Source organism: Hetaerina americana, unplaced genomic scaffold, assembly GCF_022747635.1.
Source record: "Hetaerina americana unplaced genomic scaffold, ioHetAmer1.1.p SCAF_7, whole genome shotgun sequence".
Classification (NCBI taxonomy): Eukaryota; Metazoa; Arthropoda; class Insecta; order Odonata; family Calopterygidae; genus Hetaerina; species Hetaerina americana.
In genome coordinates, this window is record NW_027287316.1 from 47,142,527 (window position 1) to 47,170,322 (window position 27,796).

At 37.0% G+C, this 27,796-nt stretch overlaps 1 protein-coding gene across 1 annotated transcript; it reads left to right on the forward strand.

Annotated features, from left to right (window-relative positions):
• The first annotated feature begins 12,481 nt into the window (after positions 1-12,481).
• Positions 12,482-27,317, forward strand: LOC139696646 (uncharacterized). Its single transcript, XM_071595461.1, has 8 exons — positions 12,482-12,723; positions 12,993-13,119; positions 13,212-13,350; positions 13,478-13,561; positions 15,238-15,491; positions 18,028-18,422; positions 24,059-24,161; positions 24,962-27,317. The coding sequence occupies exons 1-7, from the start codon at positions 12,586-12,588 to the stop codon at positions 24,113-24,115; spliced, it is 1,194 nt and encodes a 397-aa protein (XP_071451562.1). The 5' UTR covers positions 12,482-12,585; the 3' UTR covers positions 24,116-24,161; positions 24,962-27,317.
• The last annotated feature ends 479 nt before the right edge of the window (positions 27,318-27,796 follow it).

Consider the following 27,796-nt stretch of genomic DNA (forward strand, 5'->3'; position numbering starts at 1 on the left):
CCTACACACACAGTGGCGGATTTCTTCATGCAAAAACCTTTTCGCCTTACACGCATGCAAACATATATATTATCAACTAACATACACATGTACCTTAGAATGTAGTAAAAATGTATCCAAAAATCTGCAAGCTTGAATTTGACGAGTAAGAAGGGTGGAGAAGCAATACTGTAGCGAGCAATACGCATGTTGATGGCAGTCCCATGCGGTATGGGTTTGACAACAAAACACACGAGAATAATGAAAGTGCATTAATTTGACTAGAACTAATTATTCATAGATGCTGTGGGTGGCAAGTAGTCTCTTAGTATCTCTAATTTTATTGACATGATCTCGCCTATCGTAGTATGTTAAGCGAAATAATACATTTTCAAAATCATTGCTAAATAGACATCCTTCCAAGTTCTGCATATTCAAGTGTTGCATGTAAATTTAATTTGTACATGATGATGCCGCAAGTCGGTGAAACGCGTTGTACGATCGCGTATCTTAAAATAAAGCCTGTGAAAGTGTACAAAATCTTTTCCAATGGATATCAAATATTTCCACTAAAAGCCTGAAACCGTAGAGAATAATAGAGGGTACTATAGTTCCCTCACAAGAAGAGATTTCTACAAAAGATTTTCTCCTCTATCCTCACTATTTAATTGTTTAATACCTTCATTTTGGTTATTTATTAGATATTAATAAATCTAATATAATGACATTTTTCATTTTACTTGAGATGAAATTTTAATGATGAAACTTTTCCACATCTACGCAACCCCGCATGCCGCCGCCAGGACGTGTGGCGGGGGGTGTTAGGTTACCCGACATGCATGCAGGACAATTTTCCCTGGACTTCATCTAAATTTTCTCCCAAGGATCCCAAACACTTGGGGCATATTCCAAATAAGGTCTAACTAGAGCAAAATAACACCTCTCTTTAACTTTTTCAATATATGTCTCCACCACCCGTTTTATTAAGCTGAGTTTCTTTAAAGCTGATCCGTATATTGTCCTGATATGTGCTCCCCATGAAAGGCGTGGTGTTAGAACAACCCCCTAATATTTAACTTTAATGGCCGTTGTTAGTACTGAACCCTCTATTGAGCGTACTTTCTTTCCAGTAGTTGGAATAAATACGGCAATCATTCGGGACGCGAGAACAATAGCGTGCTCTGTTAATTCATGACAGGCCGCATGCAGACACAAGAAGAAGGAAAAATAATAAAGGCTGACCTCATCCGTTTCCAACTCACATTTTCCCTTCGCCGTTACCGTCCAGATCCTTAGATATTCGCAAATGCCTAAATTGGAAACCCTTTACGATTCCTATGAACAGCAATCAGACATTTCTGATCGATTTTAGACAGAATTCAACATGGAAGTAAGAATTCTCCGGGATTATATAAACCCTTTGTAAGTTCCACTGAATTGTATATAATCTGAAGATGTCGACTGTTCGACAAAAACGGTTGCTTTACGTAAAGAAAATACAGTGGAACTCGCAAATTTTTTTTCACAATTCATAATGAATTGCCACATAAAGGTTGCCTCACTAATCCGAGTACCATAGAATTCTTCACCAAACCTGTTGTAGAGAAATGTAATGAAAAAGTAAAAGAGATGTGTTAGTTAGACCCCATTCGGAATATGCGTTATGTATTTGGGATCCATATGGTAAAACGTCAATTAAATATTTGGATAAGGTTCGATGAAAATCCTTGAGGATCGTAAAAAATTGCTGATAGAAACGGTCAAACGTCGAAGTTAAGTACACGTAGAGCGTGGCACCTGACGGGTGAAGGCCTCGTTCGAGAAATTGGGAAGGTTCAACGCTGGGAGGCTAGATTCGTCAATAACTTTTCCGACGAAAGTATAAGTGCCACAAAAATTCTTCTGGAGTTGGTTCGGGAATCACACGACAGAAGCTACCCACATCCAAGAATTTTCATCCAAAGGATATATTCAAATCATGCGGGAGGATTGTTAAAAAGATGGATCTATTTGAAATACATGCAGGATATCGACAAAATATACCCATTACCAATACTAATATTATAGCCCCCTCTGCCACACATTTGATACAGTAACTAAACTCTAAACTAATTAAAGAACAGATTTCCACATCGTCATAAAAAGTTATCCACGCTATGCGCTTCCTCCTTCTACGTCGGTTTCCACTCTGCCTGGAAGGACTCACCCTGACCAGAACCTCCACCCCTGTTTCTTAAATTCTCTCGAACTTCACACATTTGACAACCTTCCTCCAACACCCCAAGCCTATGCTTCCGAATCTTCTCAGAAGCCGAAGGAACCAGCGGGGGGGATGGAGGGAAGCGGGCGACTCTCACACCATTCCTGAACCCCACTCAACCAGTGGTCAAACTTTCTACGGCAACCCTAAGCACACACACAAGAATACTGTCCTTGAAAAGGATCTTTTCCTCTCCCCGACGCCAAAAAACACGTTGACGTAATCAAGAACATCTTTTCAATTATTAGAATCTTCCACTGTCCATCTGTGTTGGGGGTTTTGCTGGAATTACAGCTCTTCTTGCCACATGCCGACAAATGCCGCCCTATTTCCACCTTCGAACTGAATTCTTTCTCTGTTAAACATCCTGCATAAATCTGCATCAACTTACCATTTAAGATATCATTTTTTCCACGAACGATATGGGATCATAATAACATTATCCGATCGCGGTAGAGTCATATTCGGGTAAAAATTAGTCTGGTGTGTATTCACCCCCTGCCACACACCTTAGCGATGGCTTGCAGGGTACATAAATAGACAAAAATGAAATAAAAACTTCTTCACAAAACTTCCTGGTCCTTCATCGAATCTCTTAAATACGGAAAATGAGAGAAAAATTCAAATTGTACGTTCCATTCCTAACATTATAATCACTCTACAGACAAGGGTTTTTTTGGATTTAGATGTATGATGTACCCTGCAAGCCACCACCCCTGGGATGGGTTATACACCAGACTACTTTTGACCCTAAATACTACCCCCCCAAGCGCTACCGGACAACGTTATTCTGATTCCTTGTCGTTCGTGGGAAAAATAACATTTTATATCTCTCTGTTCTACACATCCGTCGTTGGATGGCTTTCACATGCTGGTCTTGCATGTGGTTTTGTTTTCTTTTACGGGTGGTGATCTAACAGCCCCAGCCACACGCCCTTGCGGCAGCTTGCGGGGTAATATGGATGTAGATGTACACTTAATCTCTCTAATTTTATTTATGTGATTTCTCCTCCCGTAGTGCGATGGGGATCATAATACACTTTCGATATCACCAATGATTCATATCTGCATACTGGACTACCATGGTGAAGATCCCAACCACTAATTTCAACGACATACGAGTATATATCTGTGTCTGCCAGAATTCGGACCTGAAGCAGACTCGGCCGCCATACACCGATCTCTTGCTCAAAGACCGTATCCTCATTTTCATTTCATGCCTTTTTAACTCGATATTTCAAGACGAGGGTAAAGAAAGAACCTTTGCACTTCCACGTTAAGATTTAATATTTCACCAATAATTTAGTGAAATATTAAATCTTTACGTGGAAGTGCAAAGTTTCTTTCTTTACCCTCATCATGGAGAAATTCCACAAAGTTAAACCTAAAAATGTTATGTTTATCGATATTTCAAATCTTGTATTGACAGGGAATGCTTTTCTCTTCAATAAATTGATTAAAAACGCCCTTGCGGCGGCTGTTGTAGATGAATTAACATTTATACTTACAAATCAAATGTACTGCTGCCGTAGGCACTCGTATAGTCTCGACTTATGCTAACATTGTTACGAGTAACCTAGATATATGCGGAAGGGTTAGGGCGGCATCAATGCTTTTTCGCAACTACAAGCGGATTTTATTAGGTCAAATTCGAATCACATATACGAGTATCTCAAGTTTCTATCAGTGTGATGATAACCATTGATAATAAAAAAAATTATTTTTCATTCAATGTCTTATTTTTGAATTCAATGTCGGTGAGAATACTCTTTCAGTGTTTACTTTTTACTTTAGCGGTTTTCATTGATATCACTGTTAAGTCTACCGTATAGAGGTAGGTTGTTGATGGTTTCCGTGGACTATCACCCATCTTGAGTTTACTCAAACATATTCAAAGGAATTATAACGGCCCCACACTACTTAGGTAGATCAGACCACAAAGTTAAATAAGGGAGATAGATTCCAGTACAGATAGATACATTCTTTCCCCGAAAAATCAGAAATCATAATAGTAAGAAACCCAAGTCACTTTAGAAATATTAAAAACATTAAATTTACAAGTCGGAACAAAATTAAATATTGCAAGGATATTAGGTATATATGTAGGTGCATGTGTATGTTAGTTGGTAGTTTGAGTGTTTGCATGTGTGTGGGGTGTAAGTGTTCATGCATGAATTTATGCCAAGTTTTTTTTTGGATATATGATTTTGTGGTTATTGCATGCGGTTTTTTTTTCTCTTTCTTTTCTAAATTACGGGTGGTGTCCTAACACCCCCCGCCACACGCCCTTGCGGCGGATTGCGGGGTATTTAGTAGATGTAGATTTTTTAACGGAATAAACTCATTTATTATAACATACATACTTATCTTTTTCAGTGTGTCTTAGCTTCCGCGGCTCTTCGCGAAATGCAACTTAGTTATTCTTTCTCCTACCCCCTGCCCGTCTTAAAGCACCTCCTGCTGTTACCTCGCGATTTTTACCCCATCCTTACTACACCCATAATACGGAGCAATGGAAAATTTTACGTGGTTAGGTCGCAGTGAATCAGAGCTAGAACGAGGAATGAGGGCATTGCGGAAGAGGGGAGGTTGTTCAAGTGGTTACTGTGAGGTTGGAGTATTAGGATGAGAAAATTCATTCACGAGCAATGACCCAATTTCAGAACATAGTCGTCGATAAATGGATGAATTAGTGATTCAGATTACAGCAAATGCATGGAAAAAGCAGGCTTAATCTGTGATTTGGCTCGTCAGTGTACATTTGTTCACGTCGTTTTCCTCTCTCCTGTGCACAAGCACTCAATCAGCCCCTCATGGTTTCTCCCTTCCCCTTGCCCTGACGACCTATTGTGGCATAGCCATGAACAAACAGCCTGCGCTATGGAATGAATAATTTGTGTCTGGTGATTTCAACTCGGCTTTCGTTCAATACTGCCAGTTACTTATTTTTTTCTCCGAAATTAATTCATTTAAGCAATGACTGCTAAAAGAGTTGCTCGATGAAAGTTGATTATTGATTTTTTATTCGGATTGTTTATTGTTCAATATTTTATTTTTATGGTACATTGTTAGCTTAATTTTTATTGTAAAAGTTTCAATGATAGTACGCCAAACAACCGTGGTATGCTAGGACATCATCGTTTAATCATAATAGTAAGAAACATATTCATATTTTATATATCATAAATCATAATAGTAAGAAACCGAAGTCACTTTAGAAATATTAAAAACATTGAATTTACAAGTCGGAGCAAAGTTAAACACTACAAAGCTGTTAGGTATACTTTTAGGTGCATGTGTATATAAGATGTAGTTTTAGTGTTTGCATGTGTGTGGGGTGGAAGTGTTCTTGCATGAATCTATGCCATGTTTTTTTGTGGATGTATGAATTTGTGGTTCCAGCATGCGGTTTTTTTTTCTTTTCTAAATTACGGGTGGTGTCCTAACACCCCCCGCCACACGCCCTTGTGGCGGCTTGCGGGGTATTAAGTAGATGTAGATGTAGACATGTTCCTTTCATCTTCGGCAGCCATGAAGGTACCATTTTCAATTTATAAAAATAGAATAACCAATCATGCTGTTTAAATTAGTTAAACAATCATGTGACTATTTATTGTGGTTTTTCATGGCCTAGAAGTCATTTAAAGAGATTCTATTGCCTAATTTAATGGCATATTTCCATCACATACAATTTTATGGGATGGATGGGCTTGACGACCTGATATCAGTTTTTCAACGTCCGGTTTAATGTCACTTAGCAGGAGTCTTAAATCACCGTGTTCACAAACCTGAAGTATGTTTCTCTGCTTGGAAACAAGCTGAATAACTGCACTAAAACCACGTTCCACCAAATCTGCAGTCACAGATGCAAGGAGTTTTTTAACCATCATACATAATGCAGGATAACTATCGGAAACCTCCTTCGGTAACCAAAACTAGATAATTTATCTTAAACTTTGGTTTCAAATTCGACGTCATTTTGTAGTTCAAATAATTCTTCCTCTAATACTCAAACTTCCTCCATTCTACAATTAGATTTATTACCCAGTCTGGAATTTCCAGCAAAAGAAGATCTTCAAATCGGTGAGTCATATTTCTATGCAAGGAGACTAAATGGTCACAAAAGACTCAAATCACCATCATCCATGCCAGCTCGCTCTTCTAGCTTAAGCAGGGCAAGAAGTGATAAAGCTCGCGGCGACCTACTTTGCGCTTAAATAAAATCAACTAGGAAATAAACACAGTGACGCCAGATTTGGCATTTATAAGGTCATTATCATTTCCCCATAATTGTAAATTTATTTCATTGAACTTTGCAAATAGTTCAGACAAAAATGCAACGTCACTCCTAATCTCTTTAAGGTTGCCGCTGAGAAAAGCATCTTTCTCCTAAAAAAACTGCACGACAGCGTCAAAAAGATTATAGAAGCGCCTTATACAATTGCCTTTTGATAGCCAACTAATTTCCGTGTATGGTAACAAACGTTTGAAATCTTCGTCGTTCTCATCACACAACTCTCGAAAGAATCGATCATTAAGAGCATGGGCTTTGATGTAGTTAACCGCTGTAATAATAATGTTTGAGGACTTGTGAAGGCGATCACTCAGTATTTTAGCCGCTAGATATAGTCGGTGAATGACTGAGTGAATAGCGAAAAAATGTGGTACATATTTTCTCAAGTATGCAATACAACCATGGTGACGACTAGTCATTGACGGAGCTCCGTCTGTCGCAACAGCAAGTATGTTAGAAAGTAGAATTTGTTCGTCCTTGAAGAACTGCTCTACGATACGAAATATTGTCTCTCCTTTAACGTAAGTTTCGAATTGCTTTGCAAACAAAAACTCTTGAGGTAGATTTTCATCTTTAATAAAGCGTACGTAAGTCAGAACACAGATTCATTCATACTTGGCAAAGTTGACTCGTCCAACTGTAATGCACAGTCTGTTGTTCTCAGGATGCTGCGCAATATATCTTTTAGATTTTCAGCTTTTTCATCTATTCGTCGTTGAACTGAAGTGTTGCTTAGGGGACTAATTTTTACTGTGTCATATGGTGGCTTATGCAGAATAGTACTCGGGAATTAATTTACTGTCGGTAAGATGAGTTCTTCACCAATTGTATGTGGCTTTCCAGATTTGGCAATTAATAGTGAAATATTGCATGATGCACGCAAACCATCAGTGATATGTTTTGAAGCATTAAACAACATACTTGAAAGTGCTGGGCGATTTTGCACTCTGTCACGAAGTTACTGAAAAAATGTTAAAAAAATTATCAACTATTCTGAAAGGCTTCACCGCCTCATTTGAAAACACCCTTTCGCATAGTAAGCAAATAGTCATGTGCTCGTTTATAAGGCACTCTATGAATCCGCACGACCACCCTACTCAATGAATTCGGCTGGGATATCATCGACCACCCTCCTTACAGCCCGGAAGTTGCCCCCAGCGACTGCCACTTGTTTCCCTCTCTCAAAAAACACCTTGGAGGACAGAAATTCAAGTCAGACGAGGAAGTGTAAGAAGCAGTCGTCAGTTGGCTTCGCAACGCGGCGGGAGAGAGTTACGACGCCGGTATTAAAAAGCTGCTTAAAAGGATACAAAAGGTGATTGATCGTCAAGGCAACTATGCTGAAAAATAGCTAAATGCTCGACCTTTCCAACGATGTACGCAAAGTTGAGAATAAATTTGATTTTTCATGAAAAAAATAAGAGACCTTACTTTTCGAATCACCCTCGTATACATGAGGTATGAGAGAAAAGGTCCTCTTTTTGAACTATATTTTACCATTTCATGAAAGTATAAACAATATTATAGCCGTTTTCGTAATATACTTCGCCAACGTAAAATTATACAAAAAATTATATGATAGTACTATAACAAGAATGATATCATGCGATGGATGAAAAATAGCTTACCATTGCAGCCTTGATAATATCGGTGGAACCGAATTGTTTGGAAAATGCATATCTAGGTAAATATTGAATGCAAAACCTTACTGCCGAAGTACTGTCGTGAATTAGTGCCAACGATATATCAAATGAGATAAAACCCCTTCAAAAGTTTCCCTTGCGCGAGAAAGGCTTGGAAATATTTTTTAACTGTTCCTACTTTAAAATGTAAGTAAACACATGGTTTAAATCACTTCCAGATGCGGGAAACAATGTAACAGTTAAAAACGAAGCTTAAAAACGGAGACTAAAGGAAGGCTACCGAGCCTTCCCAAATGTCACATTGTCAGGACCCTCCGGCACCCCCCGGCCGCCCCCTTACCTCTTTTCGCCCCCATAGATTAGAGCACCCCCCTGGGGGGTTTCTAAGTATTTGCCTCGTCTCTAGACGAGTGGTAGCGCCCACTTTGGGAACGACTCGTCAAGAAACGAGGCAATTACTTAGAAAAGATCCTGAAGTTTCGTAGTCTGAAAATATGCCCAGTTTGGTAACGATTTCATGTTTCTGTGAAAATCTTGTCCGCGTAGAAAAAAATTGTTAGATGCTAATTTCAGGTGGAAAATCTCAGTCAATGTCTATAAATTTACTCCACAGATAATGCCTACAGACTCCACCTTGATATGTAATGAAGATTTGAAAGAATCCAATGCTTAGGCTAGAATCTAAATATTATAATATCTTCATGGAGGAAAGCTGAAATTCCATTTCACTTTTAGATTATCTCTAATTTGTTGAGAAATATACACACACTCACATGGTACCCCGCAAGCTAACGTTAGGGTGTGTTGCAGGGGGTGATTACCCACAGACCTTTAATATTAACGAGCGTTCAATCAATAAAATCAACAGCTGAGATACTCAATGCCTCGCGCATTATTTTGCATTGACCCTTTTACGACAGTCTAGAATTTCCCTTTTAGAAACAGTTATCCTTTAAGCTAATTGGCCACAGGAATTTTCGTGAACTCCCAGTAAATAATAAAATTAAACCAGAAGGAAGGAAAAAAAACTCAACACGTCTCAAATACCCTTGAACTACGCTTCGACGCCCGCCAACAAGGCTTCCTCTATCTTCAGTAAGAGTCAGTCATCCCTCACTGTCAAAACTGCGAGCGCGTTTGCCGTCACCATAAACTGGCAGTGATACAATGGCAGACGAGAAACAAATGTGTTTATGACGTCTAACTGCATTCCACGCCCGTTTTTCTGAATCAAACGAATCGATTTATTTCAAGAAGACTAACTTATATGTGCTATCGGGCCTCTTCTATTCCCGCTAACATAAACGACATTGACTCCGTAGTCACTAGTAAGATACGTTTATTTGCCGACGATGGAGTGGTTTACCGTGATATCCGTGATCCTGTGGACGCAGCAGCTTTATCAGCTGACCATAATGCTATACAACGCAGGTGTTACACTTGGAAATTATAATTAAACTTAAAAAGTGCGCAGTGATAAATTCTTGGAAAAAGTGTAATTCCATCCCGAACGCCTAGTGCATTGGGAACGCCAAAATGGAACGTGTAGACTTAATTAAATACCAAGGCGTTACTCTCACTGGGTGAAACATAAACGGGGAGTATGTGGACAAAATAACAAAAAAATAGGATTTATTAGAAGCTTACTTGGTAAATGTGATGAAAAGGTCAAAGAGAAATGTTATCTGTCATTGGAAAGGCCTCATTTAGAATATGATGCAAGTATAAGGGATCCTCACGAAGTTGGATTGATTTCCGTATCGGATCGCGTGTAGCGTAGAAGAGTTACATTTGTAAAACGTTTTTATGATAAACTTAGTAGCGAATCCAAAATATTAGAACAGCTAGGCTGGGAATCACCCACGGAGGTTAAATTGAAGCTCTAGCATAAATTGGAAGGTCTCTTTAGCAGTAAAGTTGAAAATATATTGCTACCCCCATCATACTACAGCAGGAGAGATCATGCTAATAAAATTAGAGAGATTAAGTGTGGAACAGATAGATTTAAGATGTCATTTTTTCCACGAACGATTGGGGATCATAATAACATTGTTCGACCGCGGTAGGGTCATGTTTGGGCAAAACTATTCGGGTAAGATTTGGTTCCGCTGAGCGTTTACAATTTTGGAAAGAAATTCTAATATAAATAAAACGGATAAAGTGTATAACGATTTCCATAGCTCATGGACCATATTTTGAAAAACCCAAGCAAAATTTAACTCAAAACAGAACAAATCCATGCAATTTAAACAAAAATAGACGAGGTTAAAATCAGAAGAAACCTTGGAACGATTGGTGACATTGTTTAAAGTAATTTATTTATTTTTCTATTTATTGATATACCCTGCAAGCCACATGTGTGTGGTTGGGAGTGAGTACACTCCAGAATAATTTTGCCCGAAAATAACAATGTTATTATGATCCCCTATCGTTCGTGGAAAAAATGACATCTTAAATCCTTCTGTTCCACACTTAATCTCTCTAATTTGATTAGCATGAACTCTCCTACCGTAGTACGATGGGGGTAATAATACATGTTGAGCAGCACTGCTAAAGAGACGTCCATCCATCCGTTCTACACTTAATCTCTTTAATTTTATTAACGCGGTCCAATTCGGCTAATTATGTGTGCTCTAAATAATTGATGGGACATTGAAATCTCCACGGATTATAACGCCGCGGTCATTGTGTTGGTATAAGAAACCTTTGAGTTGTTGATCTAATTCTAGTATTGAATTGAATTTGTCGGCTGGTGGTCTGCAAAACGCGCATACATTAATTCTTTTGGATCGAGGACTTTTAATTGAGCACCTAACGCTTTCCAAATCATTACTCGGAATTACCTCAGCCCTACTGACGACATAATTTTCAACTGCAATTAAGACACAGCCCACGATTCTATTTGTTCTATCATTTCTGTTAATTGAAAAGCATTTTGGGAAAATTTCACCGTTGGCAATTTCAGTGGTTAACCACCTGCATGTCCCAATAATTATATCTGCGACTGTGCTTTCAATAAGGTGATGCTATTCTGAGACTTTGTTTTTTAATCTACGGCAATCAAATGCCAATAGAGATGTATCCTTGCCATAACGGCTTTTTGGAATTTTTAACAAGGATCGTCTTCTTATTAATATTTAATCCCTTAAAAAATGTTTCCTTCCGATTCTATCTGATTCGTATTAAATGAATTATTTGCTAGCACTGAACCTCACTTCATTTAAAGCTACAGAATTTGTCACAGAAGAAGTTAGATACGCACCAATTGACGCACTTTAATCCAAAAAAAGCCCTTCAGTGCTCGAATATCCTACCCGCTACACACCTGGCGGCCTCAGACGTGTAATGAACACTAGAACGGTTCAGGGGGTTTCTACATGATTGGATCGCTGGCTGAAGGTCGACGAAGGACGCCCCGATATCTCTGCAGAAAGCACGCACCTCTGATTGATGCCTTCCACTCGGCTCCAAATCAGAGGTCCACGATCAATCCTCGGGACAAGGCTGCAGACCGAGAGCGTCACATGAACCCCTTCGTCACCACCCACCCGTTTCAATTCCCTGAAGGAATTCAAAATCTATTGTTTAATAAAATGATATTTAATTTTATCCTTTAACAATGCGCATTAGATGCGAATTCAAGAGCAATGTGTTCGTGGGAGAATATTTTCTTTCTAAGAGGGCTGAGGGGGTGTTATTTAGCTGATAATTATACCAAAAACCGCAGGCCAAGTAGGTCGGCCTGGCAACAGCTGCGAGTGAGAGTGAAGTTCACGGCATCGGCCGCCGAACTGTGAGGTGGAAGGCAACGGTAAACTACCACATTATTCTCCCTGGAATATGCAGCCTTGCATTAAAATAGAGTAGAATGTAGTAGCTGCAGTAACCAATCCGCGGATTGGATTACCAGAAACGTTTCCAATTAGTATCACATGCTGGTGATTTTAAAGTTCTACGTTCTCAAGGAATATTGTACGAAATTAATTGGGCACATAACAAACACGAAATTACACAGTTAAAGCTCTAATGTAATTAGAATGAATGGTCGTTACATTGTCATGCATTAGAAATGTTTCTTTTTTGTAACCTTCTTCATACAAGTCAAATGTTATTTTAAGTTCACGTATTATTTTTTATTTATGTATTAAAAAATCAGAAGCAATCTCTTTAAATTATTTTTTATAAATATAAATATTTTTCATGCATATGACTTGAAATTTAAATTTTACGAGAACGTTTTTAACTAAAATAGTTATCAAACTGAGTACTGCGTGTTTAGCTATTCAATTGAAAGTGTCTGTCGTGACCAGACTGTTGTGAAAGTCGTTCGGAGGATTGACAGGCAGGTCAAATCTGATCTCCATTGTTTCTGTATTTCTCCTTAAGTGTCCTATGAAATAAAATTAACTATGGGTTCCGGAAGCAAAGGGAATTCAGACAATTCTGGTATGGATCCTGGATATACTTCATGCCCTTATAATCCGAGCCACAGAATATTGCGGGCTCGCTTTCAATATCATTTGGTGAAATGTCGTAGAAACTTAAGGGTAAGTTATTTTCGTATTCTTTATGATTTACTATTACTGGAGTGTTACAAAGTTATGTTATCAAGCAAATGTATCTCCAAATTTGTGATCAACAATGGAAGTTTCTCCATCTCGTAGCGTAGTGCCTAAATATTTCCAATGCTTACTGATTATGTATACTGTGCTGGAAAAGAGAAGCTGTTGGTTAATCAAGACATTTAAGTTCTGTTCCGCCCGGATTCGGTATAACCCCTGTTAGTAATGGTTTTTTGTCCGTTTAAAACTCTTAGGATAGAGCCGTGGAAGAAAAAGTAATCTGCCCATTGGATGCCACCCATCATGTAAATAAAGAAGAATTGGCAGAGCATATGAAGGTTTGCCCCAACCGAAAAATTGTCGATTCCGAAAGATATTTCAGTACGTATTTATGTTGATAGTTGATTTATTGTATAATTTAAGTAGTGGCGAGGGTATGTATCACTTCACATTTTTTCCACTCTCCCTTGAAGTGGCATCGGAAGTTGCAGAACCAGTAACTTCGTACAAACTGCCAGATATACCACCCTGCGAAGAGAATTGGGATGATCCTTCTGAACCTGCATATACTTATGACCCCACTCAGCACTTAGAGAATCAGCCAATTTTACGGTACTTAAACCTATTTCTTTCTTGTTGGATTGGATTTTTTCTAATGAAACTAATCGACAGTTGTTGTTCCATGGAAGGTATATGTTGATATATGCTGCTTTTTCTGTTTTGGCATTTTCATGTGTAGTGCTCAGCATGGAGCTACTAGATCTGAGAGGAGGGCTTTCCGGCTAGTGGAAAGGATGAAAATGACGCAGTTTCGCGATGGAAAGTACGTGTTGAACTTAATTTTTATATGAATTATTTAATTGTATAAATTTATTTTTTAAATTTAACGTTATAATGAATATTACATGTATATTCTTAGGATAGTCCTATGATATTTGGGGTATTTTATCACAAATAAATTTAGAGTATCTTATGTACTTCTTTCAAAATCAAGCCATTACTTGCGTATTTTAATTGAAATAATATGTTTCCACGAATACTCCTTTTTGAGAAATAAGATTATCTAGGTGTTGGAGACAAACATTTTCAGTGTATATGACCACCCTTATGGGCAGGGATCTAGTTTTGGTAACTTTAAGTACAGTTGCTGATATAATTGTAATGACAGTTGCTGGGTGCCTAATAATAAGGCAAAGAAGGGTGGAAATATTACGGGGTAGCAGTACAGTCATATAAGAAGAATTCTAGCATCAACCTATTCTAGCGGGAAGGAATGGTTGCAGATCCAACAGTCATTGTGATAATCAGATTATCACCTTGGAAGAAGTAGTTTCATTATATTTTCTTTTGGGAAAAAAAAGACAGAAGAGATAATGAAATCGAAGAATGTTAGAAGTGCCATATAAGAAAGTATTTGAAGTATCCGGTTGGATTAAAGGAAGGAATATACTTAGCATGTCGGGTAAGACTGGGAAGTTATTTGAGCTCAACAGAGATTTGTGGAAAGGGTTTATTGACTTTATGGCAAAGGATTTAGGTCAGTTGTCTCAGAAATAGTAAAGGGATATAGAGTGGATAAGTATAGCTTGGTTCAAGAAATGCTAGATGAAAAGTTACAATTCAAAGGAGGCAAACATGGTATAAGGAAGAGAGGAAAAATTCACAGAATTATAGATGGGATTAAACATCATGTCATAGAGGTGTGTTGAGAATGGAAATAGAAGGAATAATGGGTGAAAAAATATCTGTCATCAACTGAGATTCCAACTGTAGAAATCCTTCAGTATACCATATGCGTTAGCTATGTAACCATTCACTTCCAATATCTTGAAGTTTTTTCTTGCTATCCTTTGCTTTTGAGATGTGGTTATGGAGAAGGATGGAACTGTTATAATGGACAGAAAGGAAAGCAAACAAAGAAGTACTTGATATGATGGGGAAGAAGAGAGGGTTGTTGGGAGAAATCAAAAGGCAGAAATGATGGTTAAAGATCATTTGGATTAGTGATGGAAAGCTGAAGACTGTGACAAAAGGGGGAATGCTAGGGAAGCAAGGATGGGGTAAGAAAATAATAGGCTTGTTGAATGCAGTGAAGGGGGATAGATTGTGTAGAAACCACTAACATTTATTGTTGTGTGGGGTTTTACATTGTGTTGTTAGGCTAGGCATGTTTAGTCTGTGTCAATCCAAAATCTACCTTAAATGGTGGATTACTGTAGGAGTATGTGAGAAACTAGTTATGTTATCACTGTGTACAGTAGTTGTTTTTGGGTTGCATACTGCTCCACTAGTGTCATTAAAACAGTTTGGTTCCTGTGATTAATGAGTGTGGATGGTGATACCTTATAGTAAAATTATGCAGTTAACAAATTCAGCGAGCCCATTACTATTTCTTGATATGCTGTTTATATACATTAATTGATTTTTTTGGATGTAAAAACTTCATTATTTAAGTTCACACCATTATGTTTGACTTCAAAGCTTTCTGTTATTTCTCAGGCCTATGGATACTGAAGCAGCAGCAACAGCAGCTGGAGTTACCATAGATAATGGAAGATTTAGTGGATGTGGGCGTGGACAAAATCGCCTGCCATTGGGCCAGGGTAAAGCAAAAAAAGATGAAAAAGTGGGTAGGAATGCTGCTAACCTGGAAAGCATTATGGGGGCAGTTTGTCAAACCCTTCCAGGAGAAGTTGTCCCACTTCGCCCTCCAAAGGAACAGTCAATTGCATTAAAATTGGCCCAATGGTCCAGTAAGTCATTTTCTCTTATAATTTCAAAATTTTAGTTCATCTACTGCTATCTGGTCATTAAAAAGGAGTCTGATGTCTTGTATTTAAACTGACCATGATATAATTCGATTTATGCAACTTTAACATGTCTTGTTGGTTTTTAGTGAAACATTTTAGGTGTTACAAGTATATTTATAGATTGTTTTTACAACCAATGAAGCATAGTCAATAGACCTGAAATTATTTACCTCAAGCAAATCTTGTTATCATCTCATCTAAGAGTACTTGAAGCAATCAGTATCAGTAGATCTTCATGTTTATTGAGGCAAGATGAATGTGGTTTTTGAAGGCAAGCATGAACGTTGACCCAGAGTATCAAAAAGACTTCCTTTTTAATTCACCTGTGGATGGTAAAATCCTTAATCGTTCTTTTGAAGCATTTTTATCGAAAACAAAAATAAATTAATTTTACACTGCCAACCTTCTCTGGTGTCATAGCTCTTTCTCCTTTTATATGAACACTAGTTGCCCTCCAGGTCACAAAGGTCATTTATAGTAATATAAAGACTTCCAGCCTTGCAATTGTCCAGAACACTCCTTACTTCCACTGTTTGTATGCCATAACTTCCTTTTGTTATATAGGTGCTCATTTCATGAGTAACCTTGTGATGTAAACTCACTATTAGTAGATTGTAGGTTTTCTCAGCAATGGGATGATACAGGGGTGGTTCTTAGGATTGGCTGCATGTGGAGGAATTTTGGGCCCATTTCTTTTTGATTTGCTTGAGTAACTTCTCTACTGAAGATGCTCGCTGCAATTTGAGAAGAAGTGTTGATCCCAAAAATACTCCAGATCCAGACAATCCTGAGAACCACCCCTGCTAAGCATTGTTTTTCTGGACTGTGCTCTAAATGGCGTCAGCTTGGCCAATTTCTTGGTGTACACTTCTATTCTTATTTTGGGTGCATCTAAATATCTCTTGCTATTGATGATCTTGCTGACGTTGGAGGCATGGTCTTTGAAAGCACATTTCCCTGGTCACTTCTGTTGTGGAGCAAAGTATTATACATATTCTGAAAGCTTCATGTTTGTTCTACTGGGTGCGGCAACATAATTTACTTTTTGAAAGCATTTTGCATTTGAAAAAAGGAAGTTAAGTTTCTGCATCCTGTATACACATCGTATAAACATTCATTTATACAAAACTTTTCTTCAGAGGCTTCTAAGAAGCAAAAGAATGGCTGAAAAAAGGCAAAATATAAAAAAAGGTTTATGTAGGCTAAAGTTTTGCAATAAACAGTGGAAACCATAAAATTATTGCCAGTGTTTGCATGATGAATAGATATTGATACCTTGTTAGGTGTAAGGAGTTATTGGTGCTTTCACAAAATCTTTATCACACTCAGCTTTTCAATATTTTTATTTAAATTTACTTATGCATCTGAAATAATTTTTCAAAATAATTATGGGAATGAAAATTTCATAAGTGATGCCAAAGAAAAGGACGTAGTATACCAGCTGTGGGTAGAGCATTGGTCTATTTACCAGAGGGCCTGGGTTTACCTCTGGGCACCCTCAGCTTCATCATTACTGTGTGATTTTTAGGTACCAGATCTTCTTGGGAAACCATAGGTCGGACAAGGTAAGGAACTGGCATGGCTAACCCTAAGGTCTGAATTTCTTACATCATTAAGCTTAGTACTAGGTGAAGCTCTACCCTCGCCTAACAAAATGACCTTTGGATTGTTAACTGTGGTGGTGGTGGGTGTTAAAAATTGCAATTTTGGATGTGACTGCAGCCGATGTAGATGATAGCCAAGTTCAAACTCTCATCAGCTGCAGTGAGTTTCTTCCATTCTCCCATTCTTGTTCAGGGGTTTTTGTTTATTGTGGTAGTATTCTTTTTAGTGGTTGTTTATCAATAGCCATTAATCATGAATAACTGGAATGGTATGAAGGTGAAAAACTTGGTCAGTCGTTGATGAATTTTCATGTGCAGAAGAAAATAAGTATTTGCATTAATAGCCTATTGTTTGTTACTTTGTTAAAATAAACCTCACTCCTAGAACTGAAGATAGAGGAAGTTTTAAACTTTTATTTAAGTAATAATACATATTTGAGAATTTAAATTGATTGCCGATTAAAATTGTGACTTGTTGCTCTAAAATAACTAACTAAAAGTTGTTTAGCAGATAACTCTAAAAAATCTAAAGTCTGTAAATCTGATATAATAGAGTGACCATCCAGAATAAATCAATCAAGTTTTGTAGGAATTATTGATATCCTACATAACTTGGATGTATTAATATATTTTATATCTTTTAATACATGTACTGTTGCCCTACTATAACTTACATTGACCAGGAGTTTTCTTAATAATTAATGTATTTTGGTAGTAAGGTAATTACATTTACAGATATCTCATTCCAAATGTGCCCATGGTATTAACTCGAGAATCTTTCTGCAGATCAATTTAATTCTAAAGGGTTTAATTTTTTATTATTGTTATTTGTGTCTCTAGGTTTTAGTTCATGTTTACTCTCTTCTATATTTCAGTCAATGATAATGAAGGCAAGAGGAAATCACCACAGCCTTGGAATAGTCCCCAACAGTCTACAGGCTCTGTTTCTAAGGATAAAAACAAGAAACCTAATAATAATGATGGTGGTGTAAATGATTTGGTGCCTAAATCCAAAGTGCATAATGATGACACCAAAAATTGTAAGATTCCACCTGCCCAAGATTGGTGGAATCACAGTGCAATGGATTCTTCTAAAACAAAGAAATCGACTGCTGTGTTGGAAGCATATAAGAGCAAGCTGGAGGAGTCAAAGCTAGCTGCAAAAATGGGATTATCATCAGATAAGAGTATTACTGATGATGACCGAGCACGTGACTTTACTTACCTGGATGAGGAGTGGCAAATCCAAGGGCGGCATGGGAAGATTTTGGTGAGATTGTCTTCCAAAACTAATACTATGTTGTAGGTCTAATGTGTATGGATGAATGATGCCCTTTAAATTATCAATAGAATCAACACCTACATAAACATTTTTTCAGGGGGATAAATGACAGTTGCAGGGTTAACATGGTAGATAGAAATCCTTCATGATAAAAGAAGATACTTTGATTTTTCACGTATAATTTTTTCATTACGGCCTAGGTTTCATTACAGGTATAAAATCTTCAGGTTGAAGCTACAGATGTTATGCTGTAACAAAACCTAGGTCGTAATAAAAAAATTAAATTTTAAAAAGTAAAGAGTCTTCTTTCACCAGGGGGATAAGCTTGTGTGCATAACTATGGGGAAATACTAGTGAGGACATTGCGTGATATTTTATTTTTTGGGTTTGTTATGATTAGTGTGAGGATTTCAAAGATGTTGAATGAATCGGGTTTAATCAACAAGGGGATTTTAATGTTAATACATTAAGGACAAAAATAAAATCAATGTTTAATTAGCCAATGCTATTCATGCAAAGAAAATTAAAAAATATTGGAAATAGTAGAAAAAAATCCTTCGTATTTTTTAGTATATTTTTTTAGGATATAAGTCATGAAAATTACTTTAAATGTAAATCCACTGGGAAATGTATTTCAATTAATTCCAAGAACTACAGGAAATACTGCTGCAATTACTTTGGTGGATTCATCCTTCATGTGAACATAAATCCATGGTGCGAGAGGACTCCTCATTAGCTAAACTGGATAAATCTTTTGGTCATATATCAAGAGACAGCATCTATTTGTATCAAATAGCAAAATATTAAATACTAAAACATTGAATAAAACATGTAAATATTAACATTACCCAAATTATTTAATTGCATGTTGTAGTCACTCCCAAGGCAATAAATTAAGCTGTGTTCAAACTCATCATTTAAATGCCTAAATTGCTCCATTTAGGGTGAATGCTATCTTGAAGGGTGTCCAAACTCATCAGGCAGTGAGAGGGCACAAATTTAGACACCTACAAGGTGTAACCAAAATGAGACAGGACTGATTTTATAACTTGTTTATTTTGATGGATACAGCTTAATCAAACTTGTCGTCGTCGAAGTACATGCCATGGCTGACGTCACACACATTTGCCAACGTTTCTTCCAGCTCTCGAATCCTGCCTGGTAAGCCGCCTTAGGGATCCCCTTCAGGTCTGCTGTACAATAAGTTCTAATTTCCACAATAGAGTCAAATCAGTACCCTTTCAAGTTTGATTTCAACTTTGGAAACAAAAAAAAGTCTGATGGACTCACTTCTGGAGAGTAGGGTTGTGGGATCACAGAAGTTCTGGTTCTGGCAAAAAACTCTTGTCACGATCAGCGCTGTGTGAGCCGGCATGTTATCGTGGTGGAAACGCTATGCATTTTGTCTCCTCATGTCCGGCCTCTTTTGGCTCACTGCAACCCTGTCTCTTCATAAATTTAAAGTAGAAATCTTCGTTGGCGGTTTGACCTTAAGGGTTGTATTCGTATGGAATCAGCCCTTCCCAATTGAAGAAACACACCATCATGACCTTTACATTGGACCAGGACATGCAGGCTTTCAATGGTCTTGGAGAATGAGGACCTTTCCACTGAGAAGACTGGGCCTTTGTCTCAACATCATAACCGTTAACCCAGGTTTTGTCCCTGGTTACGATGGTTGTAAGAAACTCTGGGTCGGCATTGGCTCAATCCAGGAGTTCCTGACAAATGTCCACTCGTTTTTGTCTCTGTTCATCAGTCAGCAACCGCGGGATGAATTTTGATACGATGCTCGTCATGCCCAAAATGTCTGTCAAAATTGTCTGACAGGATCCAAAACTAATGTTCACTTCCTCGGCTGTCTCCCTTACAGTTGAACGGTGATTTGCCCGTGCCAAATCATTCACCAATTTCACATGGTTGGGGTCTGTCAAAGTGGAAGGCTGTTCGTCAACCTTCATCTGTCGAGGTTCTCCCCGATTTAAAACGACTGTACCACTTGAAACACTAGCTTGCACTCATAGCTTCATTAACAAAGGCTTGCTGAATCATTCCAAATGTCTCTGTAACACTTTCGCCAAGTTTGAAACAAAATTTCACGCACACACGCTGTTGCTCTAGCTCCTTCATTGCTGTCGTTGTACGTGGCAACGAAAAGGTTAAGGCACATGCCGCTGCTGCTGCATAATGACTTGACGTAAAAAACCACAACACCTCTCGTTTTAGTCATCTGATGTGTCACTGCATGGTGCACTTTCTCATTTCAATCCGTTAAACGGTTTGCGCAGAATAAAATCAGTCGTCTTTTTTTGGCACACCTTGTATTTCGGCCACTGGATTTAGAGCACAAGAAGTGTATCCTAAATATGCCATACTGCAATCCCAAAATGCAAAGTGCTAGACAACTAGCAGATGAATAATCGCTATTGCAGGAGTGTATTATATATGTTGTGGCTGCGTAGGTTATTATATATGTTGGTCACAATAACATTGTTTATTGTTTGAGAGAGTAGACTTTTACTAGTTGAAAAAACTTAGGCTTTATTAATGTGAGATGGCTATACTACTTCCGTTGAAATGTGAAGGCGGAGCTTTCCTTAGGCAAGAGAAATTTGGCATCTTCCACGCGATGTTTAATTCTTGTAATAACTTTATTTTATCAAGTTATTGTATACAGATATTTGAAATGTAGAGGTAAGAATATATATTTCTTTATTTGGTGCTTCATTTCATGACTGAGAACATTGTTTTTGTCATTGTTTGGAACCATGCCTCATTTGTATGCTTGTTAAAGTTTATTTTGATATAGAAACATCACGGAAAATAATCTTCGAGCGTAATGTTGTGATTGGAGAGTGTAAGCATTTAGTAATGTCGTTAGTAAAAATATAGCTGTCTGCATGAATCCAACTGGGTAATCATAGGTCGTTCGTCAAACCTTTGCCAAAGGAGTTACCACTTCACTACGTAAGCCCACAAAGTAATGAAGCCATAAAAAATGAAAAAGCGATGACAAAGACTAATTGTGGGATAAATATTTAATTGCTACTATGCTTAGCAATATGAAACATTCAGCTATAAAAGTACCCATGAATATAAATGAACTACATATGGCAGAAAGGGTTTCTTAAAATGATTACTGACAAGGACTAATGACTGAAAAATTACCCTGGAGAAAAATACCATAAAAAAGTTTAAATTATTGAAATGTATTCCTATCCGAGCTAATAATTGAAGCAAAATATAAAAGATGGATAATCTATGGAGTTAAATATAATGATCATTGGCAACCATCTTGATACTCTATTGATGGTCAGAGACCAACATTTGTTGACCACGAGTCACATTGGTTTTGGTTTTGCTGGTTGTTGGCTGCCCTGAGCATTGTTCGTCTTGAAACTCCTCCCGGCCCTCCTTAAAGGTCATTAACCACCTCAAAACTTGTGAGTAGGACAGAGCAGAGTCTCAGTAAGCCTTGAACCATTTTGTTAGTCTCCTCAAGAGATTTTTTTTCAGTTTAGCGGAAAACTTAGTAATCACATGGCGTTGCTCAATCGTCGTTTCCATTTTTTTCGTGACACAGTTGGCACACAGAGGTTTACAATAACTGATATCCTGCCGCTTCCACAGCTTTGAGAACACTGAGACCAGTTTTGCAGCAAAGCTTAGCGTCCCCTCCACCTACTCCAAGTGGTTGGATATCACTCCGACCAATAGGAGTGGTGCGGGAAATTCACCTGCATCACTTTTCAAATGCACCCACTATAAGAAAGAAATAGATATTTTAAATAAAAGACCCGACTGAAATTTAAAGTGAGCTCAGAATTACACAAAAAATGTTACGTGGTTTTGAAATTGTACATTTGCACAAGCTATCTAAAATATCAAAATATTTACATGAGGACATAATAATCTGTTCATTTTTTATTCTTAGCTACATAGATTGCAATGGTACTGTGCAGGGTGTCCTCACTCAAGGTGGCTTTCCATTTGGCGCCTAACATTTAGGCACCTTAATGCATGCTCCCTAATGCCTAATGAGTCTGGGCACAGCTTTAGGCTTTTTAGGTACAAACTTAAAGAGCCATAATCATGAATTTTGTTGAATTATAACTGCACAAGTATAAGTTTAAAGTCAAAATAAGCAGTCTTTGGTCTTCATACTGCTTTTATTCTGGTGAACACTAACTGCCTTCAACAAAGCATTGAAATTTTACTATTTAGTTAATAAAGTATTTTAATGTTGTTTTTATAGCATCATGCAGTTCTTTCATAATGACATTTATAACAATGTATATGGCTTCAATTTGCCCCTCTATCCCTGCCATTGATCTGTGCCTAAGTATAAATCCATTAAGCCATTCACAGATCCCCTGAAGCCATCAATATTAAAACTTGAAGCTACTTCCTGGGGTTATCATCCACAGTTAAATGTCATACTTGTGTAATCGGAATTTATGTTCTCCCACAATTTGAAACATTTTAATCACGTACCATATAGTTTTTCAAATGTGAAACCCTGTATTTATATGAGGGTCATCCGGAAAGTAGTACCCGTTCGTGCCGCATGAAGTGCTGACGACGCGAGTAGCCGCTGGACGAGGTCAGATAGCTTCAGTGGCTTGTCTGCCTTCTCTGAGCCAAGTTGCGTGACGCTAGCATTGCCTGTGTTGTTTCTGTGATTGTTTACAATGTTTAAAAAAATTGAGAACGCCGCCAGTTGTGAAGTGAGGGCAGTGATTAAATTCCTCAATGCAAGAAACGTTCGCCCATGTGATATTCATCGCCAATTAAAGGAGGTGTATGGAGACAATGTAATGGACGAGTCGTCTGTTCGGCGGTGGTGTCGCAACTTCAACATGGGGAGGGGGAACACACACGACGATGAGCGTTCGGGGAGACCGTCTGTCATTACAGACCAACTGGTGAGCTCAGTTGACGAATTTGTGAGGAACGATCGGCGCGTCACAATTGATGACATCTGTGAGCATTTTCCCAATGTTTCTCGAACAATTGTTCATGAAATTGTTAAACACCATCTGCATTATGCAAAAATTTGTGCAAGATGGGTCCCTCGCGTATCTCAATGAGCTGGCGGCGAAGGACTATGCAGCAGGAATACAGAAACTTGTCACACGTTATGACAAATGCCTTAATTTGCTTGGAGATTATGTTGAGAAGTAGTTTAAAGTATCCTCTTTCAAATAAAATTTTTTATGTTTGTTAATATTTACTTTTGTGTCTTTATTTCACGAACGGGTACTACTTTCCGGATGACCCTCGTATGATTTCTTTTGCAGTTTTTTCCATTATTTGTATCACGATGCACTGGATTAAAAAAATTTCACACTCTAAAACAATTACTCATGTACATGAGCCTTTATAAAGAAACATTTTTGATATGGTTTGATACATACAGGTTTCATACCTTTATACATCTGAGGGGGAGGTTTCAAGTTTCATTCATGGTGGAGTGGAATGATTTTTACTTGTTGATATTATTGTAAGGATAACATTAATTTAATAATTTGTCCTTTTGAATGGTTAAATATTTTTCATCTTTGAATAAGTGGTTTTTATCATCTTGTCAAGCAGTTACTTAATAAGAATGTTTGTTTCCCCAGAGAGCTCCTCGTATGAGTTCAAGCACTGGAGCAATACCAAAGAGGAGGAATTCATAAAGCGTGAACGGTTGCTGCTAAGTCCACTTGCAGACTTTCAGTTATTGTAAGTTCAATAGGTCATGTATCCTCAAAGTGTTAAAAGTGTAGGTTTTATTCATGCTCGTGCCCAAAATGATGTGTTAATATCCATTAAAAATGAACTAGAAGGATGGAAACTAGCATGCCATTGTTCATTTCAGCAAATTCACAAAATTAGCAAAAGCTTTTAATTAGCATTGATAATCATTTTCCCTTTTCCTAATTGCTTTATTTTTTTCCACCTCTAGTTCCAGCTCATTTTGAAAGTGTAAAGTATGTACTAATCTTGTACTTTGTCAAATTATTTTGAGCATTTGAGAATTGAATGTTGCTTAAGTGTGGCTCTAACAATGGCTGTGAATAGAACTTCAGATCAGTGATTCCTCTGATTTACAGTTCAAATTCATTTTCTCTTGTCACTTTCATTTTAAAAAAAATGTAGCTCTGCTCTAATTCAAGAATTGGAGCTCAATGGCAAACGGCCATTATTTTGTGTTGGATATATTCACATGTAATTGTTCTAATTATTTATTTTAGTTCTTAATATGATTCATTTCAATGGTTTAAATTCATTTTACATATTAAGGTTAGATTGCCATTTGATTTCAGTTAAGAATTTTATCATGTTCAAAAACTCCATTCAGTTGTTGTATAATATGTTTGTGTACATGAACAATCTCAATTGTTGCTTTACTATGTCAGATCGGGAGTCTCAGTTTAGCTGATAAGTATGCCACAGAAATGTTTTCAATTTATTAAATTGTTTTTTTTTAAGTTCCATAATGATTTACACTTGTGTAATGACAAATATACATTTCTTTACAGATTTGATTTGCCTTGATGTATCTGAAGAAGGAGTTTTCTTATGGATCTGCTGTTAAATGATGTTTAAAATTATATTTAAATAGAAGAATTTATTTCTTATTTAAAAATTTATAGTTTCAAAGATTTACTTTTTTTAATGCATTTCAGAAGTACGTTTAAGCATTATGACACAACCAATGCATGATATGGCTTATTGGTTAAGGTGTTCACTAGTTAAGTGTGGTGGATTTTAAACAATACCAGAAAAATCATATTTTTTTCTTATCCATCACTTTTGCATTTGAAAAAACATATTTTTGATGTTGTTGAGATGAATAGGGTTTTTATTTTGTCATGTACACACTGCTCCCAAATTTATATTTCTGTACTTATGAACCTTATTTAATCCCTATGGTTATACTGTCCTAAACAGCTTCAATTGTATTGACGGCGTTGGTATCTTAATCAAGGATTAGGGTATTATACCAGGCAAGGGTATGAATATGATTTAAACATATTTTTCATTCACTGTGCCTGAATTACACCATGGGATAAGCTGATATTTAATGATATTAGAAAATTTTGTATGGTTAAGTATGACAAAATTTTGAGGTATAATGTGCTATTATTACTAATATAATGTCACATAACCCTCTTTATTGAAATCTTCTGGAATTTTTCCCGGAAGATAAAATTGAATGGCTAGGACTTTGTTAACGTTTTTCTGGCATACCAGATGGTAACACCTTAAGTTAATTCCCATCAGACCATATGGGTACCCATTAGTGTTCTCTTAAAACATCCTCTGTAAACCTTGGGAAAGAATAGTTCTGTGGGACTAATTGAAAGGTTTTTCTATTAGGTTGCGGTTTTTTTTTTTAAATGAAGATATTTTTATTGTAGTTTTTTCAATATAATTTTGTCATTGCCTCACATCTACTTTTAATGCGGTAAACTTTTAATATATTTTTATAAAAGTAAAATTCAATGGATTGTGATAATAAAAAGTATTTATGATATGACAATTTCCTAATCATTCCAATGGCATTACCTTCCAGTTGAGATTTATACTGCTGCCTCTAGTTCTTCTGAAATCATAGTCCATCTTAATTTTTAAGAAAGTGGTCAATGCATAATATAATTGTTAATAATTTCTTCACAGGAAACTCAATGCTCAAGTTTTAGCTTAATGTGTAATAATTTTATTGAATGTGTTGTTTTAAATTTTAAGTTACGATTCTAAGAAGAAGCCACCCCTAGGGTCATTTTTTTGAGTAGGTACTCTAGTTCCCAGCATAATTATTACGAGCATAAAGCATGTTCATTATCATATATCAATCATGTATCATTTTTTTCATCTGTACCCACTATCAAAGATATTATTCAATGTCATAAGTCCTAGTGAGAGCTAATTTTTTTCAGTATTATGGTGTGGATTGTGTTTTTTAAGTGAAAAGCATTAATTCAGAAATGAAAAAATAGCAGTTACAAAAAAGAAAGAACAATTTTTTCAACTTTACCAGTGTTAGGTTTCTCCTTTTTCCCCTTTCTTAATCAGGCTCTTTTCTAGATAGATTGTGCAGTGATGCATCTTTACTGTAAGATTGGACACCAATTCTCTTTATTTAACAGGATCATGCATAGTCAGCATTGATCTTAACTAGTGAAAAACTTGTTATTCATCATCATCATGTAATAATGTTTGTTGTGGGCCTCCAGGTTGTACATCTACTTTCTTTCCTTTGTAAAGACCTGAAATTAAGCACCATAATTTTGAAAGACGTGTAGGCCAGGGGGGTAGACACTAATTGGACTCCTGACTGGAAGGCCTAGGTATGATTTCCGGGGATGCCTCTGTGCACCCTCAGCTTCACCCAAACTGTTTTTTGGGTAAAAGATTTACTGTTTTCAATGCATTTCAGAAGTATGGTCAGAGGCAGCACAAGGAACAGAACTGGTACAATACCTTGATGTTGAATCACAAAATAGGGTAACTGTTTTGGGTCAGCTTATTTAGATCAAGGACTTAAGTTAATATTTTCAATTAAAAAATACTCTTCAACATGTACTCCAAGGCATTTTTAGTGGAATTATTTGCCATTAAAAGGCTTAAAAAGGGCCATTCATTGAAATACGGGTTAACAAAGCAGTATAAAAAATTAAGGCATTAAAACCATGAAAGTTGTGGTTGCCAAATGTGTATTGTCTCCAACAGAAATTTGCTGGCACTGGTAATAATTGGGTAATGATGATTACCCATAGGTTTTGGGTTCGATTCCCATCTAGTGCTTGGGTGTTTTTGGTTGTTCTAGTTATTTCATGTTTGTAGTCCAATGTTTAAATACTGAAATTTCTGTTCTTTAATACCAATGTAAATAAATAAGTCAACCTTATTGTTTTGTTATATTTATTTATTATTTCATCTTATTTTACATTGGTAAAATATAAGATGGGTATATTGTGAATACAGTAAATACAGAGTATCATATATGCTTAAATATGGTGAAATTACGACGTCACCTACTAATATGATCATTGTAGATCGGCCATATTTGTGTCCTAATTACATAGCATGTTATTGTTGGAAACCATTGGGCATAGTTGATTATTCTGAATTTATTTAGGAATGTATGCCATACAATATTTTAGGCAATTTTCTTCTGAAATATTAATGATGTGGGTAACAGAGTGAGGGGTTTGAGATTAAGGTGCAGTGGCTAGTGTGTTCCACCCAGAGGGCCTAGGTTCTAATCCTACCTGAGGCAGAGATTTTCAATGGCATGCTGGTTCCTACTTAAGGTGCTATGATGTGGAACCTTTCAAGTGGAGTATGTAATATTTCAAAGAAACAGCGGA

Bases quoted from the DNA above. Each gene is read 5' to 3' on its own strand.
- LOC139696646 (XM_071595461.1), top strand. From the start codon at position 12,586: ATGGGTTCCGGAAGCAAAGGGAATTCAGACAATTCTGGTATGGATCCT. The intron at 13,120-13,211 runs GTACGTATTTAT...TCTCCCTTGAAG, and splicing joins CGATTCCGAAAGATATTTCA to TGGCATCGGAAGTTGCAGAA. The intron at 18,423-24,058 runs GTGAGATTGTCT...TTGTTTCCCCAG, and splicing joins GGCGGCATGGGAAGATTTTG to AGAGCTCCTCGTATGAGTTC.